Consider the following 20,018-nt stretch of genomic DNA (forward strand, 5'->3'; position numbering starts at 1 on the left):
CGTCCGCAGCGGCTTTTCCCGTCGAAACAGGGCCTCTTGCAGCCGCGCTCACTTCTGGAGTCTGTTGATGCGCGGCTTTTTCTGGCTCCTTCTGCAACAGACGGGGCTGTTTCTTGGTGGGCTGTCCTCCGTCGGTGTGCACTCTTCTGCCGGGAGGCCGATCAAGCCTCTTAGGCGAGTCGGACCCGGCCGGGCCTGTTCCCACCGTCGGAAGGACGGCTCCTGGGGAACAGCCCTCAGCCCTTTCCAAAAAGGATTATTCCGAGTCCGATGACTCATCTTCCCTCATCTGTTGGTCCATGTTCTCTCTTGGCACAAGAGAGAAAAGGCTTCCCTCTCTCTTTTCCCGCCTTTTTTTTTTTAAAGAAAGTAGGATGAAAAGAGGGGAAGACCAACAAAGTACCAGAAGAGTGGAAGGAAAGAGTGGACCGACGAGGTAGGTATAGAAGTAAAGAGACAACTAGTAAACACTAAGACAAAGTTAGGATCAAAAGGTAGCAGAGCTAACCTATTGAGAACTGCTCTCCCGAGGCAGGAAAAGAACTGAGGAAAGAGAGGGTGGTCCCATGCACCAAAAGAAGAGGAAGAAAGTTTCTACTTTCTGCCTCCCCAATTGGATGGTGGGAAACACCCAAGATGTCCTCCGCCTCAGAGGGAGAAGAACTTCATGACAGAGCAGTCCCTCAGTGGAACAGGCTTCCTTGGGAGGTGGTGGGCTCTCCTTCTTTGGAGGTTTTTAAGCAGAGGCTAGATGGCCTTCTGACAGCAATGCTTAATCTGTTAACCTAGGAAGATCATGAGAAGGAGGGCAGGAAGGATTACATCAGTGCTTGGTTCTCGTGGCCCCTTCTTACATGCCCAGGATAAGGCCGGTCGCCACCCTGGGGTCAGATAGTAATTTTCCCCAGACCAGTTTGGCTAGGGATCCTGACAGTGTTTTTGCCATATTCTGGGAACAGAGTAAGAGAACACTGGGTGTGGGGAGGGGTTATGAATTTACTGCATTGTGCAGGGGGTTGGACTAGATAACCCTGGAGACCCCTTCCAACCCTATGATTCTACTTTCTTCTTAACATCGGTACAAAAAAAATACATATGAAGGAACTGAACAGAAGAAATCCTGAATATATACGTACATTTTTCACAATCCTACTCCAGCACTGAAATTAATTGGGAAACCTGAGTGTAAGGCTTTTCCCAGCTAAACTGACCTTTGTAATCCCTCAAAGAAGTTTAATTACTTGCAAAAATCCAATCCTCACACTAAACACCACATAGCAGCTATATAAGGAAGTTGTCCTAAGATTTAAGCTTGAACTGGAAAAAAACCCAAAGCAATGGATCCTTTGAGAAAAACTGGTATTTTGTAGTTATTCTTGTTACATCAGCCAAGAAAACAACTCAAACACAGAGTTTAAACCAAGCAGAGCACGCTATAGTTTCAGACAAGCGCTGTTTTCAAGACAATCTTTCATGCTTATAATTTTATTTGTTCTCCAACTGTCTACTAAGATATTACAAATCGACTGCAACTTAAACAAAGATAGCTTTTAACAACCTAACTCAATGAGATCTCTTCACAATTAGCTCTTTTGTTTAAATGGGGAATTTTTTTTTTTACCAATAACACCATCACTTGGTTTGTAACTCTAGACAAGGATGCTAGAGCCTAAACCATATGAAACATCATGGGACATTCAAGCTAGAATCATCTTCTCACACAATGTTTCTCAAACATGGTTTTGTGGAATGCTGGGGTTCCACAGGACATTTTCATGGGTTTTGCAAGAAATCGCGGAATTAAAAAAAAATTGAAATACTGTGAAAAATTCCAAATATCCTCCAAATTGCATGGTTATCAAGGTTTCACTTTTTTCCTTACAATGTAAACTGACAGATCAATAGACAGACAGATGCTCTTCACAAATAAAATCTCTTAATAATTTAGCAGTAGTTGAATTGCACTCCCCGCATCAACTTTTTATGGCTTGTAAACATTTTCATAGGTATGGGTTCCTCAAGATTTGAAAAATTTAGACGTTGCTCCATGGAGAAAAGTTTGGGAGACTGCTCTAACAAAACACTGCCAGTAAGATTACAGAGGATGCTTGTCGATCCCCCACTGTACTCACAGACTTAAACCTCAATCCCACTTCTCTTCTACTCCAGGCGTCTTTCAAGGCAGGCAGGAAGAGGGATGAGTTGCCATTATTCTTCTCGCTCTCTCCCCACATGAGAGAAGTGGGGCCAGATGTCCAAGCATTCCAATACAGCTGCGTTCTCTAGCACTCCACTATGGATACCCAATTAAATTATGAGGAAAAAATGTACCCAAACCCAGCTCACTCAAGGCTTGAACATGAACCTCTTGCTTCTTCCTCTTCCCCAACTCATGTGCAGCATGAGAAAGAAATAGCTATTCCAGTCACATTTGATATACAGAGATGTGAGATTTATTGACATACTAATTTCAATAGACCCAAAGAACTATGCTATTATATACCCTGTGCATCACTGTCCATTCATCTATTTCAACAGAATTTAACCTTCTTCAGCGGAGGTCACTGGGGCACCATAGTTTCACTGTCACTCTCCATAGTTTCAATTTCATTTAGAAAAGCAAAGGCCTTGAAAAATTCAGGGGGGGGGAATCCCTCAATGACCTCCCTCCAGCTTTTCTAACAGAAAAACTGGGAATGTTGGGCAACACTGAAAAAAATTCTTACATTTTCTCTTGTATTATGAGTGATGTGCTTTTTAAGAAAAGGTTTTAGACACAGAGAATATATAACATACAGATTTATATGGAAGACAACCTATATTAGATGATCCCCGTGTATATTGTAGACATACACAATATATTTTCAAATATATATTTATTATCTGTCCTGACCTGGATAGCTCAGGCAAGCCCAGTATCATCAGATCTTGGGAGTTTAGCAGGGTCGGCCCTGGTTAGTAATTGGATGGGAGACCTCTCCAAGAAAGTCCAGGGTCACTATCAGGGGCAGGCAACAGCAAACCACCTCTGTTAGTCTTTTGCCTTGAAAACCCTACAGGGTCACCGTAAGTCAGCTATGACTTGATGGTATTTCCCATCACCACCATTTATTATCTAAAGATGACTGATTTTAAGATTTATTATAATACAGTGATGGAATTGATAGCTGAGGAAACCACAGTGCACAATCTCCAAAATGAAGGGTTAACTCAATGCAATATTTTGAAAGCGACACTCAGGACTTGTCGCTTTTCCTCTTCCTAGGGAAAGGGAAAGAGAGAACAGCATAATGTTTAACTGAATTTGAAATATTAATTAATCCAGTGCTACTGGTTCAGGATTGGTGTAAAATGCATAAAATGTCATACCCCAATGAGGAGACAGGCTGCTGCATTCCGTGCAAGCTAAAGTTTTTAGCTACCTTCAAGGGCAGTCTGTCTAAAGTGTACTGAAATAGCTCAACCTGGGTATTATGGAACCATCATGTGGTGCTGACTGGCTCCTTGAAATCTTGCTACTACCAAGGGGTTGCAATGTTCTCCACCTTTTCAAATATAAGATCAATTGATGTCTTAGCACCACAGTTCTATAAATAACACACTTGTGGCAGAGATAGTAAATCAGTGAACTTTCAGCATGGAAATACAGTAAAGACACTCACAGGGTCCTTGCAGTAACTTAAAATTTAAGAACTCAAGTCTACTTGGTCACCACTGTCCACTGAACTATACTTGCTCTTCAGGAAAATTCGTAATTGTTTTTAATTTGCTTTATTTATAGCTTGCCTTTTCCACTGATGCTCAAGGCAGGTTGCAGGATAAAAATAATGTACAGAATAAGACATCCAATGAACAACATAATTAAATTAAATCTAATTAACAGAATCAAAGGACAATGCAAACAACAAACTTCCTAAGGCAAGATTTGTCACCTAGCCATAGGCACAGACTGTTTCTGATCATACACCACATTGGTGTACCACTTCCTGCCTCGAAACCAAAAAGCGTTAAGCCACAGATATTAATGCTCTCAAAAGCAAAACCCCTGAAACAAGAGAAACTGAATGTAATGCAGAGTACAAACAATCCAAAAAAATAAATTATCTTACCTGAAACAGGTAATTGTTGTAATTGGGGGGGGGGGGGCATTACTCAGCAGTTCCAGAGAGAAATTACTGATGCAACACAAGTATATGTTCAATTTCCAGCAGCATCTAAAATACTAAACAAGTTTGGGCCCAATCTGGGCTGCAGTGGAGAGCGGGAGCACTGCGGCACTCTGCAACAGCCCGATCTGGGCTGATTCAGCCCGGATCAGGCCACTGCGGACCAGGAGTCACTCCCACGCCCCGCAGCCTCCCAATTCAGCCCCAATTGGAGGAGGCTCTCCGAGATCTTTTTTTCAATTTTTCCAACAGAAAAACTGGGAAATTTGAGGGGGGCACTGAAAAAAAATTGCTATGAAATACTGCTTCTTTTCCAATGAGTAATGCAAGTTTTTCACATTCAAAATACATAGCATGAAAAAATTTGAGGACTTCTTCAATTTTTCCAATGAAAAATTTGGGCAATTTGGGGTAAGAATATTCCGATGGAACTTTTTTTTCAGTGAAAAAACCTTGTATCACAAAACATTTCACTTATTCTAAATGTACAGTATGAAAATGTCTGAAGCCTTTCTCAAGTTTTTACAAAGTTTTTGTTTAGATTTAATAATTTTGGCAACAATATGCTACAATGTGTATAATGATAATACTTTATTAAAGAGTTCAGTGTTTTGAGTGTTATAAAATTTATTTTAATAGCCAAACATGCTAGCAGTCTTACCTATTTTGACTCTATGAGAGAGTTTCTGTCTTAATAATATACTTTTTTGGTTTACTACAGAATTTGTTTTCCATTTTCAACTTCTTTTTTTCCTACCTCTCAGATGGCAAAAATTTAAGAGACATGCTATCATAGGATAGGGTAGCCTGCAACTCCTTCTCAAGTACTGGAATATATTGGCAATTTTTCATACAAAAAACCAAGATACGTATACTTTTAAATTCCATAAATAGACCCAACAATACAATTTTGTATGATAGCTAAGTTATAAATAATGTCATGCTATTAAATCAGTAAAAGACAATTCAGTTCAATGGGAAAGTAAATATTGCATATATTTCAATTTTTCCCAAAATGTGTACTTATTTCCAGGGGGAAAAATGGAAATGTTTTTCCCCTCACAGCTTCAAAATTTCCAGAAATTTTACATCTATACTTCATGTTGCTTAATCCTTATAACATGACAAAATGTTATTTGAATCTAGGACTGCTCAAAAACTGAGGAGCCAGACTCCTGTTTCATCCACCCCAAGACCTCAGACCCTTCCTCTAACATTACTAAAGCATACCTAGTACTGGGTGATGAACGATGTTTCTGGAAATGCTGAGATCCGCAAGTCGTTCATTTTCAGACCTTCCTCCAACCTAAGCAGATGAGATTGTGGCCAGCATACATTCCTCCAACCACTACGCATACCAACCACCCAATTAGTTATCCCTCTCAACTTTCTATTTAATTTCTTTTCTAGACATAATATGAAATGTCACTAATAAAAGGATGCAGTCTGCTTGAGAACTGTCTGGACATAGTTACTCCCAAGTAAACAAGTATTTGACTGATTGGGAAAGTAAAAAAAAGACTGAGGAAAGGGGAATCTTTTCTGACAGCACAATTCTGTGTAGTTACTTGAGACCAGGGATCATGTTGTAGAAAAAGAGCTGCAGAAACTCATTAGCGTAACTCATTAGCATATGCCACACCCCTTGATATGGCCAAAATGGCCGAGATTTGGCTGCTGCCAGACAGGGGAGTATTCTCCCACCTGGCAGTGGCCCGATCAGGGCCCTTTTGGCACCAATCCAGGACGAAACAGGCCCAAAATGGCTCAAAAAGGCCATTTTGGGCACATTTTGGCCTGGATTGGGCCCAAAACGGCCCAGATCAGGTCAGTGTTGGGCAGGGGAGGGGTCCCCCGCCAGGCACCGACCCAATCCTGGTGGTTTTGGTCCTGATCCCGGCCGAAACGGGCCCCAAATGGCCAAAAATGGCCATTTGGGCCCCGTTTGGGCCCAGATCAGGGACAACACAGCCAGGACCAAGTAAGTGCTGGGCGGGGGAATTCTCACCCGGCACCGACACAATCCTGGCTGTTCCTGCCCCAATTCCAGCGGGGATGGAGCCAAAATGGCAGAAAACGGCCATTTTGGGACCGTTTTGGACCAGATCAGGGCTGAAATGGCCAGGACTGGGTTGGTGCCGGGAGGAGGAAGCTTCCCCCACCCGGCACCAACCCAATCCTGGCCATTTCAGCCCCAATCCCAGCAGAAAATGGCCAAAAGTGGCCAATTTGGGCCTTTCAGGCCCAGATCAGGGCCGAAACAGCCCAGATCATGTCTGAGACAGGCGGGGGAACCCTCCCCTGCCCAGCACTCCCCCGGTCTGGGCTGTTTTGGCCCTGATCCAGGCCCAAAAGGGCCCCAAAGGGCCAAAAATGGCCCTTTGGGGCCCTTTTGGGCCAGGATCGGGGCCAAAATGACTGGGGCCGGGTCGCTGCCGGGCGTGGGAGGCTTCCCCTGCCTGGTACTGATCCAATCTGGGCACTTTGGGCCCCAATCGTGGCCATTTCAGCCCCTTAGATTGGAGCAACTCTGCACAGGGGTGCACTCTAAGGCTCCTACATCTTCTGCCAATGTCCTAAGCAAAGAAATTAGCTTTCACACAAAAACTTTGTAGATAGTTTATTTTTGTGCACATTACCCCTGCTTTTATATTTGCTTGTACGTCACAGGCAGATGAAGCATTTTTATTACTTGCATCATAAATGTACATAGTGCTTTGCTCCATAAAAGACAGAAGCTTAGTAAGATTTCTGTCCCCCAAAAGCTTAAAATCTAAATTTCAACAATGGAGAGAGAGCAAAGGGGTGGGGAAGGAAAGCTGGAATAAACAGACATTTATTCAGAAAATAGCCCTCAAAATCTGAGCAACATCATGGTTCTATGAATATCTGGGGGTTTAGATTAGCTGGTTTTTCTTGAAACTCGACTCCTTTTCATGGGCTTCCTGAGTTGCAGTTTAACTGCTGCCAAATATTGCATTACAACGAAGGGTGAAAGACATCTTCAGAAATATGGGGTCTTGAAGTGAAACAAAAGGAGACCATGGAAAAGAAACTTTCGATTTCAGGATTCACATGAAAGAATAACACTGAATAATACTATATTAATAATAAATACTAAATAACGCATCACAGCATGCAAGTTTTACGCTCTTTATGAAGAACTCTGTATCAGGCTGGATTTTAAAAAGCAAAGAGAAAGGGGGGGGGGGTGTCTCCCAGGCCCTGATCCTAAGGCTTCTTTCTCAGAATCCAGCGCAGAATGCCATGCTGACTTAATGCCTGACTTTCCCAGTGCAGTTTTTAATTACTTCTATTCTCACCTGCACTTGGGTTTCCTCTCTGTGTGTAGTTCTGTCTCCTGTAGCTATTATTTTGTGGTTGGCCCTGCCTCTTGCGGCAGCCATTTTGTAGTTGCACCCACCACCATGTGTCAACATTCCAAAGATGCCCACAGCTTCCAGTTGAAGGTTGAAGACCCCTGTGATAGTGAGTCACACATATCCCGCACTAAAGCCAGAGCAGCAACTTATCACAGAATGTGTTAGAACTCAAGCATTGGGACAGTCAATCTTTCAGAAAATAAATTATCTGAGGAAGACCTGGCTCTCCAGATGAAAACTGTTTTCCTTCTGCCACCACATTCTGCCTTCCAAGTGTAGACTACACCTTGGAAACTGACTTCACAGTTCTGAGAAACCTTCTCTCAGCAGAGTGTATCTCGGTATCCATATGGCTAAACATAAGACCATCCAGGTTTGAATGGAGAAATGGGGCTTGAGATAGTATGTCTCCAGGCAAGTCTCAAGACAACTGTTGAGTCTCAAGAGGACTGAACAGATATAGAGTAGAGCATTGAGAATGAAACGCCTCTGGGGACAAGAAGTGATACATATATGCTTTGCTCTCCCTTATCTGAATTTGTTCAGAACCCTTGCCAATGACACCAATGACAGAAAGCTGTATAATAGGCAGGAAGTTATAGACCTGTTCTGTCTCACTTGTGGGAACAGGAAACAGGAGCTCATCAGTTTGGCACTCTCTGGAGACGTCTATAATGGTAATGCCAAAATGGAGGGACAGCTCTTGGAACAGATGGGGACCACTGAACCATTCTCTTGGGTCCAACTTACTGCAACTGAGTCAATTTGCATGAAAGCATTCTACCCTCAAGGAGGGTAGAGAAATGGCGGAGAAATGTCCTCCGCCATTTCTCTTTTAATTTACTGTGGTACCTTAGGTCAAGCAGGAAGTTCGAATGTTGGACTTACCACAGTAAGAATGTTGGACTTACCATTGAGAATAGTGCAGGACATTCTGGATTCTTACAAAGGAACAAAGTTAAAGACAATAAAGGAGGGAAAAACCGAAAGGAAGTAAACAGCCTGTGCACCCTGGAGGAAAGATCTTTTAGAGCTCTCCTAGCATACTCCTTACAAAGGAGAGAAGACAAATTGAAGATGGGTAGGTACTCTCTCCCTGACGGAAAGATCAGCCTACCTCCAGGGACTGTGGTAAGAGAGTGGCCGAAATTCCAGAATGTCTTCTTCTTCTCAAGTGAAAATGAACTTCTTTTGCATAGTACAATTTTAGATTTGGCATTTTCATGATGTTTAAAAGTACAGATAGCTTTGTTTTGTTTTAAAACATTGGAAATATATTTAATATGGAAAAAGAAAAATGTAAACCACTACACCCAACACTATATAAGCACTTTATTTTTCGCCATTTGAAAATCTAGAAAAACTTTGGGGGGGAAATAAGTAAACTAAAAAGGGTATATGATTTGGGCTTATGAACAGTCTGTATGTAGTCACAGTATTAAGGACAGTCATCGGACCTAGATACTGAGTGAACTCTAAAAACAATAACCTCTCTAATAGTGTATTATCATGCATATGCAAAGTATTTACTAATTGCAGACAAAATTACTCATATTTAAACAATCCTAGAAAATATTTCTACAGTATACAGAGGAATGATCATGACTCAATGCTGTAAGTTGTCTTACACAAAATCTCCATTTTATACAGGTCTTAGAAAGCATTTTGAGCAAGGAAAACCTTGTCTTAAAATGCAGGCCACTTATTCCAAAAGATAAGCATCCCTAAGAGATGGGCAACATCTTACTATCTATGTAAGGAAGATGCAGAGCTTTCACCCTTACTATAGCTCCTTTTGACCTTCAGGAAAATTATTTTTGGTGGCCGCAGGATCAGTACAAAATAAACACCATGTAGATCAGCGGGCTAGAGTGAGGTGGGACAAAGGGCTGAAATTGCCTCCTTCCTTCAGTGCAGCTGCACATGCAGAACAGGAAGGAGGAGCAAATTCAACTCCTCATGGTCTCCTCACTCCAAGCCCACCAACCCACACAGCTGTTCCCTGGCATAGATTCGGAGACTCCAGAAACAATCTGCCAAGAAGTCAAAAGAAACTTCAGCAGTGGAGCAAGAAATCGATGCCTTCTGCACACAATAGTAGGATATTACCTTGGTATTTTTCAGTGTTTCCCAAAATAGGACAGAGGGGGAAGAAATCCTTGGAAGAGAATGCTTGGTTTGCAGACACTGTTTGTTTATAATGAAATGGAGCAAGGTGTCATGGTCCAATCCCCTTTCAGGACACGATTGAAGACTTTTTGGTTCAGTGCAGCTAGTTCTTCACCAGGAAAGCACCAATCTCAGGGATTCTAGTCTAGCCACTATACCTCCAGATCATGAATTTAGGCACTAGAGCATCTCAGTCATCATTATGTCCATATTCTACCATTAAAATCTGAGGCAAGAGCTATCATGTTCAGAGATGAATTCTTGGAAGAGAATGTTTCTCCCAAAACATGCCATCTTGTCTGGTTAACCTCCATTCCAGAACCTCCAACAGTTCTCCAGCTTGAATTATTGTTAAGTAACAAGAGAAAGGTGTTAACATGGATCAGACACTGAATTATCATTTAAAGTGCTAGGAATGCCGAACCTCATTTCACACATTAGGTGCTTGCAAGAGCTACCAACAGTAGCGGACTGTGAGGTCTACAATTTGCAGCCACTGATAGAACTACCGTATGACTAGGATTCGTATTAGATTAGAAGGCAACTTCCAGTCCTGTTCAAAGGGTTATGAAGCAGGTTTGATTACTGGTCTCTTTTTAAATTGTATACAAACAGCATAGTATACAAGTTAAAGGAACTCTTTTCTCTAAGCTGTTTAGCAGACAAGACTTGTATATACAGCAAAATAGCATTTACATTTCTCTACATTAATGCAATGGAGCTGCATCTAGTCCACTTCATTTTTTAGTTTGCAACTAGATCCATATAAGGGTGCAATCTGCACGTGGTGAACCTTCCATACTCTAAACTGTCTATCCCTGACTCCCAATTTCTGTGTGCCTTCTTCTGACTTACCTCCCTTCCACATACCATTTTTATCTTTCTGGCATCTTTAGGCCTCACCAAAATGTTCCACATTTTGTTCAATCACATTTCAAAATCAGAAATTAAACAAACACAATTTATACAACATGCTTATTTTTACATAATTTAATCTGTAGACTAAATTTAGTATTTCTTGGAAAAGGTGAAATTATTTTAAAGACAGTTCACACAACTCTACATAACATATTCTATTCTAACTGCTATACTGGCTCTAAACCCAACACTACAGCAAGTTTCAATCCTTTGATCTGGCCATTTTGTTTTTGTTTTTTAACTGGAAAAATGTTTCTACTAATCATCATAATCGATTTATATACTGCCCTTTAGGACAGCATAACACCCAGTCAGAGCAGTTTACAAAGCGTGTTATTAGTATCCCCACAACCACCTTGTGAGGTGGGTGGGCTGAGAGAGGTCTGGAAGAGCTGTGACTGACCCAAGGCCACCCAAGCTGGCTTCAAGTGGAGGAGTGGGGCAAGTCTACCCTAATCACCAACCAGGAGTTATTTATCGGAAAAAGTACATTACCACCAGGTAAAACCATATTGTTACCATTATGCTGAGAAAAACTAGCCTGTCAATCCAGTGTAAAGCATTGAAATTACTTTAAAACAGTGTCCAATGTAGAGGATTACAATTGGTTTCTGTTAGTCACATATTCAAAAAGGAATGAAATAGAGCCAGAAATGTATTAGGCAGAAATTTCAGCACGCCTGGTTCAGTACTGAACACTCAACACCATCCTGTATGCCTTTACATAATGACATAAAAATAAGAAACTTTTGTTTTTAACATGATGTGTACAAAACAAGATTCATCTCTAGAGTCTGAACACCTGAATTCATTTCAGGACCTGCCAATATGCTTAGCAAAAGTCATCAACAGTTCTGGCCTCTCCCGGCCTCTTGCAGAATGTTTCCTCATCCAGCCTGCCTTCCTATGCATTTCTCCTCCATTCATTACTGACAGGCCGTTGCTTTGTGACAGTTTGTAAAAATACACACAAGTCACATAAATCCATATCCAAACCACTGGCTTTTTTCTTTGCAACACTGCTAAGTAAGAAGCAAAAAAGGATGGGGGTATGGTTATGTATTACACAGATTAAGGCACCCAACCACAATATTCATGAAAAAGCAGCACTTAGGTTTATCTCATATACATTCTAAAAAAAAGGTCTACGAAACAGAGTAAGTCTCTTTCACCTATATCTGATTTTACTCATAATATTTACAAGGCTGCAATCAAATGCCTACTTATCAAAGAGCAAGCCCCCTGCCCCAAATACTTTGAGATTTATTGAGTAAATATACAAAGGACTAGGATGCATATTCAGTTGATGGAGTTATACTCCACCCAGCCAGACCAAATAAACTACAATGCAAAATGTTTAATTCAAATCAAATCTGAAATTTAATTTTCACATCTGTTAATTCCCCTAGTTTATTTCCTTAACTTGTACATTTAGACCCTGAGAGTCATCAAGGCTATACTGATTTATTGAACAATTTGTATTCCCACCCCTCAGCCTGAAGGTTTCCAAGCACCTTACCACATAAATTTTAAAAAGCAATAAAAGGCAAAATAAAACAGAAATCCAGTGACACCATAAAGAATAACATTTATTCCAGCATGATATTTTGTGAGTCAGAGTTCAATTCCTCAGATAAAAGGGAAAGAAAATAATATTCCTCATTTATCAGGTAAGTTACAGGAGGGGAGGGGAGAAAGGAAGGAACTGGGCACAGAGAAACAGAACTGGCTTTTTCTTAATTGGATCTGAGGAAGTTATCTCTCACTCACAAAAGCTCTAATAAATGCTGTTAATCTCTGGACTTCTGTTATATTCTGCTACAATACACTAATACAGCTGCCCCTCTAAAATAAAATGCAAAACAAAATAAAAATATCAGAAACATAACTCCATTCACTCTCCAAAAGCCTAACATGTTTTCATTTCAATTATTTATTTACATTCTACCTTTCTCACTGAGATTCAAGTTGGATCATCAACTAAAACAGCCAAATAAAAATTTTGATTTCTGCTGACATTTATATGATTTCTGCTGACATGTATATCAAAAATTTACAAAACCCAAAGCCCAAGCAGATAACACAGTCAACAAAAAGCCCAGGGAAAGAAAAACATCTTCACCTGACACCAGAAGATAGTCAAATCTGGCACCACACACACAGCTGGTAGAAGGACATTCTGAAGTTAGGGTGCCACAATCAAGAACTCCCCTCTTTTAGCTGTCAGTTTTGCATTTGCTGCTGCCATAAGATGAAGCAGGGCTTGCAGTCCAGATCTTAATTGCCAGACAGGAAACAAGGGGAGCAGACAATCTTTCAGGTATCCTAACCATTTAGGGATTTAAAGGCCAAAAGGAGCGCCTCAAACTGGGCCTGAATGCAAATCAAAAGCCACTGCAGCTGTTTCACAACAGGCACAATATTTTTGACTGGCAATCTAGCTGCTGCATTCTGCACTCACTGCAGCTTCCAAATCATCTTCATGGGCAGCCCCAAGCGAAGCATATTACAGCAGTCCAGCCAGGGATCCCATTATTGCATGAATAGCCAAATCTCACCCCTCAATGTTAGGCTACATAGTGCACCACATGAAGCTGATAAAAGGTACTACGTAGGTATAAACTGAATAGAACACTCCCAAGTTGCAAGTATCCTTTTAGTTATGCTAACTTAATTCAAAAGAAGAGGGCCACAGAGCTGCAAAACTGTAAACCGTTTTGGTAATTGTGATTAGAACATGAATAAAGCAGCTTTCATTGTAAAACCAAGTGAAGCCAGCAATTGCCTGTAGCTTGTTGTCCTTAGCAAATTAACAACTCAAAACAAATTTTATGAGGACACTTGGTGCATTTTCTGTCAGCTGTTAGCTTCACTGTATTTAGGGTTACCTTTTCTATCCTGACCCATGTAAGATATTTACATGGCATAAATCAGTAAGGATTAGGCAGAAAAACACACACTGACCTATACTCAAATAGTCTAACCTATTTGGACAAAAACCTTAATCTGCATAGCTTGGGGTTTAGACTACTTTCCCTAAAAAATAATACTTTACTCACTTTCAGCAACACTCAGTAAAATTTTCCAAGGCTTTTGGAAGTAATGACATCAGCTTTGTCACCATTTCACACAATCACTACAGCAAAGCCTGATCAGAAATTCAATCATCGTTAGGTCAAAATGCCAGAATACATTTTCAGTCATTTTGATTAAAAGCAAAAATTCTCCCAGGCCTACCAGCTCTTACAAAGCACAGCAAGACAGCAAAAAAAAAAAAAGCCTTTTTATTCTCTGTTACAAAGAGAATCCTTCAGTTCAGCTGGATCATAAAGACACATATAGGCACTCAAATACCGTGGTGAATGCATGGGACATACACAAAGGCAGATCACCTACCGAATTGTCTCCGAACACACTCAGTTCCATTTGATATCAGTAGCCACTTGATAAGGTTAGTCATCCAGTGATGTGAATGGAACAGAGTACACCCTCCCATTATAGTGTTTTAACTGTTCAATCCTTTCTGCATCCTTTTTGTGCTATAACCACCATCTTTAAATTGCCATAACTGCTCTCACCATGCATATGCTCTCAAAAAAACACCCACTTGCTGTAAGAGAGACAGAAACTGGAATCTTATACATTTGTTTTACTGTTCCTAAGGCTCCCCATGAAAACATGCTGTATTATTTTACACTGCAAATATATCCAGAAAGCAACAGACTCAGACATTTCAGAATTCTTATATTTAGTACAGCCCTAGTTGATCTCCAAGTCAGAAACACATGCAATATAACTGACTTGCTGGAAAGTCAGATGACAACCAATATCATCACACTGGAAAACTTTCCCATGTATTCCCCCCACTATTCCCTCACATCAAGTCCAGAAAATTCAGCTTAACACATGTTGGAATAAACTCTAGGGCTATACAAGATATTTGTAACTTACATTTACGAAGTATAGTAATAAAATATCTAGGATATGTATAAATTTAATGTTACTCCAATGAAACAAAATTATTTGTACGAATTTCATCTTATTTGCTGCTTTGCTACCATAAAAGACAGTAAAACCCATAATAATGTCACTATGTCAAGTCTACCACTATTTGCCTGGTTTTTTCTCTGACATTTGGCAGCTGACATTCTAACTGGTCACATTAGATTCATCAAAAGAAATCTCAAGCACACAAAACATCAGTCAGCAAACATGAAGTTATCTAGCTGTATCACCATGTGGAATAGCAGACTGCATACCAGAACAACACATCCAAGATTAACCTCATCACCTACAGTCAACCCATGATAAAGAACAGCTGGGGTAAGAACATACAATCTCAAACATAGATCCAGTATGGACTACAGGGGAGAGGGAAAGCAGCATGGTACAGCCCAGTCTTGTCAGATCTCCGAAGCTAAGCAGGGTCAGTACTTGGATGGGCAACCACCAAGGAAGACTCTGCAGAGGAGGGCAATGGCAAACCACCTCTGCTTCTCACCTGCCTTGAAAGCCCCTTGCTGGGGTTGCCATAAGTTGACTGTGACTTGGCAGCACATACACACACACACACACACACACACACACAGAGACGAGGATAAGTTGCAAAAGATCGCTTCTAGGTGTCTGTATACTTAAATAACAACATGCTTTCCCAGAACACAGGGGTTCCCCCCCACCCGCCTTACTGTAGAAACACAAGGGTGCTGCTAACCACCCACCCAGTCAGCACACGCATTAGCACATCGTGGAAGGAGCACGGGAGCCGCCTCACTTGACAACATCAACTGACAGTTCCGAGATCAGAACTGCAAAGACGGACAGAATCTAGCGGCCAGGCCATTTGAATGAAGGGATCTACCAATACCCTCGTATCGGTGACCGACTGTAGCCCCCATACCTGGAGGAGGAACACGCCAGATCAGCCGGGGGCTTTCAGACAGAGGGCCGGCCCATCTCTTCCCTAAAGCAATCGCTGCCCGCGAAAGCAGCAGCCCCAGGCTGGAGTGGCCCTGCGTGGGATTGCACGGCGACGCCTCCTCCGCCCACCTCAGCCGACGATCCCCTTTTACGCGCGGGCAGCCCTCGGGGGGGCTTCGCAGGAAAGCCAAGCCGGGGGGGGAGGAGGGAGGGGGGTCCCGCGGTCCCCCCGCCCCCCCCCCCCGGCTGTGATCCTCTCCGGGCCCAGGAGAGGCTGCCCCGACGCCGCTCTCCGCTCCCCCCCCCCCCGCCCCAATTCGGGAAACTAGAAAGCGAGCCCTCCGCCCCCCCCCCGGCCGCCCTGGCAAGCTCCATCCGGGCCTCCCGAGGCAGGTGAGGCGGTTTCTGAGGGGAGAGGAGCCGCGGGGGGCTCCCTCCGGCCGAGAGGCGGGGCCGCGGCCGGGCGCTGCTGCTGCCGCCGCAGCCGCCGCACCTGGATGTAGTTGGTCTCGCAGTACTCGGCGACCCGCTCGAGGTTGGTGTAGCTGTCGAACAGGGCCCGGCGCCCCCCCGGGATCTCCTCCTCCAGCAGCATCTGCAGCTCCGCCATCTTCACATCCTCGCGCGCGCCCGCTCCGCCCCGCCTCTCTCCGGCGCGCGCCCGCCCCGCCCGCGTGCAGCCAACCGCCGCCCCCCGCGCAGCCTGCTCCCCCCGCCCGCGGCCCGCTCCTTCCCCTCCCGCCCACAGGCCCCGCCCGCCAACTGCCCCAACGGTCCCTGAGCGGGGGCGCGGCGCCACCGACCAACGGCCGCCGCCCGACTGCGCAGGCGCCGAGCCCTTCCACGAGGCCGGCCGCTCCTCGGCCCCTCAGCTCCGGGGGCGCCTGTTTTACAGGGCTGCCAACTCCGTTTCGGGAAATTCCTGGAGATCTAGAGAGGGGGATGCAGCCTGGGCAGGGCTTGGGAAGGGACTTCGGTGGGGGGGGTATATAATGCACACAGTGGTTGCCAGCCTCCAGGTGGTGGCTGGATAGCTCCCTAGGGTTGCCAGCCTCCAGGTAGTGGCTGGAGATCTCCCGGAATTAGAATTGGTCTCCAGGCCACAAAGATCAGTTCACCTGGAAAAAATGGCTACTCTGATGGGTGGACTCTATGGAATTATGCCATGCCAAGGTCCTTTCCCTCTCCAAACCCCACTTTCTCCAGGTTTCACTCCCCAGATCTCCAGGAATTTCCCAACTTGGAGCTGGCAACCCTAGATCTCCCAGAACAACAACTGCTCTCCAGCCAATAGAGGTCAATTCCTCTGGAGAAATGGCTACTTTTTTCTACGGCTTTATACCCAGCTGAGGCCCCTTCTCTCCCCAAAGCCCATCCTCTCCAGTCTCCACCCCCCAAATCTCCAGGAATTTCCCAACCCAACCTGGCCAAAAAAAAGCCCTTCCCCGAAGCAGCCATTTCCTCCAGGGGAGCTGAGCTGGGTGAGCTGGAAACAGTTGCCAACCTCCAGGTGGTGGCTGGAGATCTCCCAGAATTGTAACTGATGTCCAGGTGACAAAGATTCGTTCCCCTGGAGAAAATGGCTACTTGGAAGCAGCCTGGGCAGGGCAGGGTATAGCATTATACCCAGTACAGTACAGTAAGTTTTATTACAATCAAGCTTATGAAACAAAAAATTACCTGGTATGCAATATATACATTAAAAGAAATTTCAGTTAAAAATATACAAGTATCAGGATACCTAGTTAAAATTATATCATAGAATTAAAACAGAGTATAAAAAATATAAAATAGCGTTCTGGATAACCATTTTAAAATTTGAATCCATGGACGTAAAAACAATATAGTAACCTCCTAATGTGATCTGAATCAGGACTCAAGTGAACATGACTGAAATTTATTTATTATACCCAGCTGAGGCCCCTCCCCTTTCCAAACCACACCCTCCCCAGGCTCCACCCCCCAAATCTCCCGGAATTTCCTTACCCTGAAATGGTAACCCTAGCTGGAGATCTCCCAGGATTATGACCCTTCCCCAGACTATAGAGATCAGTTCTGGAGAAAAAATGGCAGCTTTGGGGGGGTGGACTTATTCCTAAACCCCACTCTCTGCAGGCTCCACCCGCAGAATCTCCAGGAATTTCCCGACTTGGAGCTGGCAACTCTATGACTGGAGATCAGTTGTAATTCCAGGATATCTCTAAGCCCCACTGGGGGGCTGGCAACCCCACATCATGTGAGAGCATACACGTGATGGAAGAGACCCCACTCTGAGGTGCGGTGAATGTGTTTGGGGGGTGTAGAATAGAAGAATACACCTTGGGGAGGTGGTAAAGGCACTGGGTAGTCCATTTGTCACTGTTTCACATCACTTCCCCCCCACACACACACACACGTGTGCACACCCCTTTCCGAAACAGCCTCTCCAGACTTAGCCTGAGCAAATGTTTGCATTCCATGCAGCTCGCACATATTCAGAAAGAAGTCCCATAGCGATCCATGGAGCTTGCTCTCCGGTAAGTGTGGGTAAGATTGCAGGTTGCATTCTTGTGCCGCTGGGACTGAGCTTCATTCAGCCCCGTGGGGCTAACTTGTGAGCAGATGTGAGGTGCAAGTCTCACGACCAACCTTATGAAGTGGGGGCTAGTCCCAGTGGTCTTCAACATGTGGCTCGGGACCCTGGGACGGATCAGAGAGCTCTTCGGGCTGGACTGGCAGGCCCCGCACTGCTGCCACTTTTTTATCTGCTGCCTTTGGAAAGGGCTTGCTGGGTGGATAGCAAGAGTTCCAGTCCTCCTGCCTCTCTCTACACACATACTAAAAATAGTAGAGGTAATTCGTGAGTGGGGAGAAGTCAGAACCCTTCCATGGTTCTGACTCACAGCTTCTTTCTCACTACTGTATACCGCCCACTGCTTGGCTTGGATGTCCTCTATCCTTAGGTCCTTTACCTCCTGCCTATGGTTCTGACCAGTGCCTTCATAAGTCTAGCCCCTTCTTCCGTCATCTACTTGCAGTTCAGTAGGTCCTGGGTCTGGAAAGGATGAAGACCACTACTCTAATCTGTCATAGCTGAAGATCCAAGACTGGTTCTTAAAAGTGTCAAAAGACACATTTTTGATGCACCCAAGCTGACATAGCTACTGCTCCGGGAAGTATAGCCTATCGGGGAATCCGGCAGTCTTGTCATTAGTCATTAGATGTAATGGGCTCTAGTCCACAAATACTTAACCCACAATAAAACTGTCACTAAGATTATGCAAAACTTACTTCCATCAACAAGCTAACATGGATATCTCTAGAATCTAATTTGAGGGATTTCCTCACAACAATTGACATTTATTAATCACCAACAGTGTGCCAGGTGCTTCACAATAGAGTGAGCAGAACTGGCCCCTGGCCAATTTTTTTTAGTGCGGGGATTCTAGCAATTCTGCGGGAGTTCCACACATCGTTGGTAATCAGTCTCCTGGATTTTCCTGGCCTCTCTTGTCCTGTCTTGCGCCATACATTTAAAATGTATCTATCGGTTAACCTTGAAGTTTTTAGTTTAAAAAGTAGACCACACAAGACAGAAGTCAACCCAGCTCTACTACTACACACACACACACCAAAAAAAAAAAGATCTCAGGCTCCTAAAAAAATTACATGATTCCTTGGGGAATAGGAATGTCTGGGATGTCTTTTACTATTCTATTTGAAAGACTGGTTTTCTACGCTGCCGTGAAAGGGCTTTAGGACCTTTTGAGATCCACGTTTGAAAATCAGTTTGACCTAAAAGGCATTAAAACTTATTTGAGACAGTTGTGGGTAAAGTTGCAATAGAAATAGCAAAATGCCTATGATAGTTACAAAAACAGAAGACATTTTGGGACCCTCATACCATTCATAAAAATGCATCCTTAAAGACAAATTTTCCTGTTCACTAATTCATCTCCCATTATATATTAGGCTTATTGGTTGATAACATTCAAATACTTAGAAACACTGAAAATGTCAGTAACTCACAAAAACATGCACATTCAGCAGTTTAGAGAGAGAATTCCTCCCTAAGCAGAGTGGCTCCATTCTAAGCCTTGAACTTCAATGGAGTTAGGAGGGAACTGCTTTTCCTAAGCATATGTTTTAAACAACGCAATTCTATGCAGAGTTATGCCAGCCTGTCTACTGATAGGATAACTCCTTTGAGGATTGCAGTAGGTGTTCCTTAATATTAAATACCTTTCAAGATGTTTTCTATATTGTCTATATCCGCCATGAGCAATACTTTAATAGATAAGTTTAACGTCCCTTCAGATCTAGAATATATTTCTTTAAACGATCAGAAAATAAATTTCCTTGAAAGAGAGAGGATAATTAATCAAAATTTATCTGAAACAGAAAATCTTAGGTAAGTTAAATTTGTGCATCTAGTGGATTGCTATGTTATCTGGTTTAAAATATGCATAGCTGCTAAATTCAG

The 20,018-nt window shown here is 43.3% G+C and overlaps 1 protein-coding gene across 9 annotated transcripts in view; it reads right to left on the reverse strand.

Annotated features, from left to right (window-relative positions):
• ABI2 (abl interactor 2) overlaps positions 1-16,181 on the reverse strand; it is a 97,302-nt gene extending 81,121 nt beyond the window's left edge. For all 9 annotated transcript variants that reach the window (XM_054972276.1, XM_054972272.1, XM_054972275.1 and 6 more), the window contains exon 1: positions 16,050-16,181. In XM_054972276.1, the coding sequence (XP_054828251.1) occupies positions 16,050-16,166 (117 nt within the window). In that variant the 5' untranslated portion in view covers positions 16,167-16,181. The remainder of the gene's footprint in view (positions 1-16,049) is intronic.
• Positions 16,182-20,018: the final 3,837 nt, after the last annotated feature.

The sequence above is a fragment of the Eublepharis macularius genome, chromosome 2 (genome assembly GCF_028583425.1).
Source record: "Eublepharis macularius isolate TG4126 chromosome 2, MPM_Emac_v1.0, whole genome shotgun sequence".
NCBI lineage: Eukaryota > Metazoa > Chordata > Lepidosauria > Squamata > Eublepharidae > Eublepharis > Eublepharis macularius.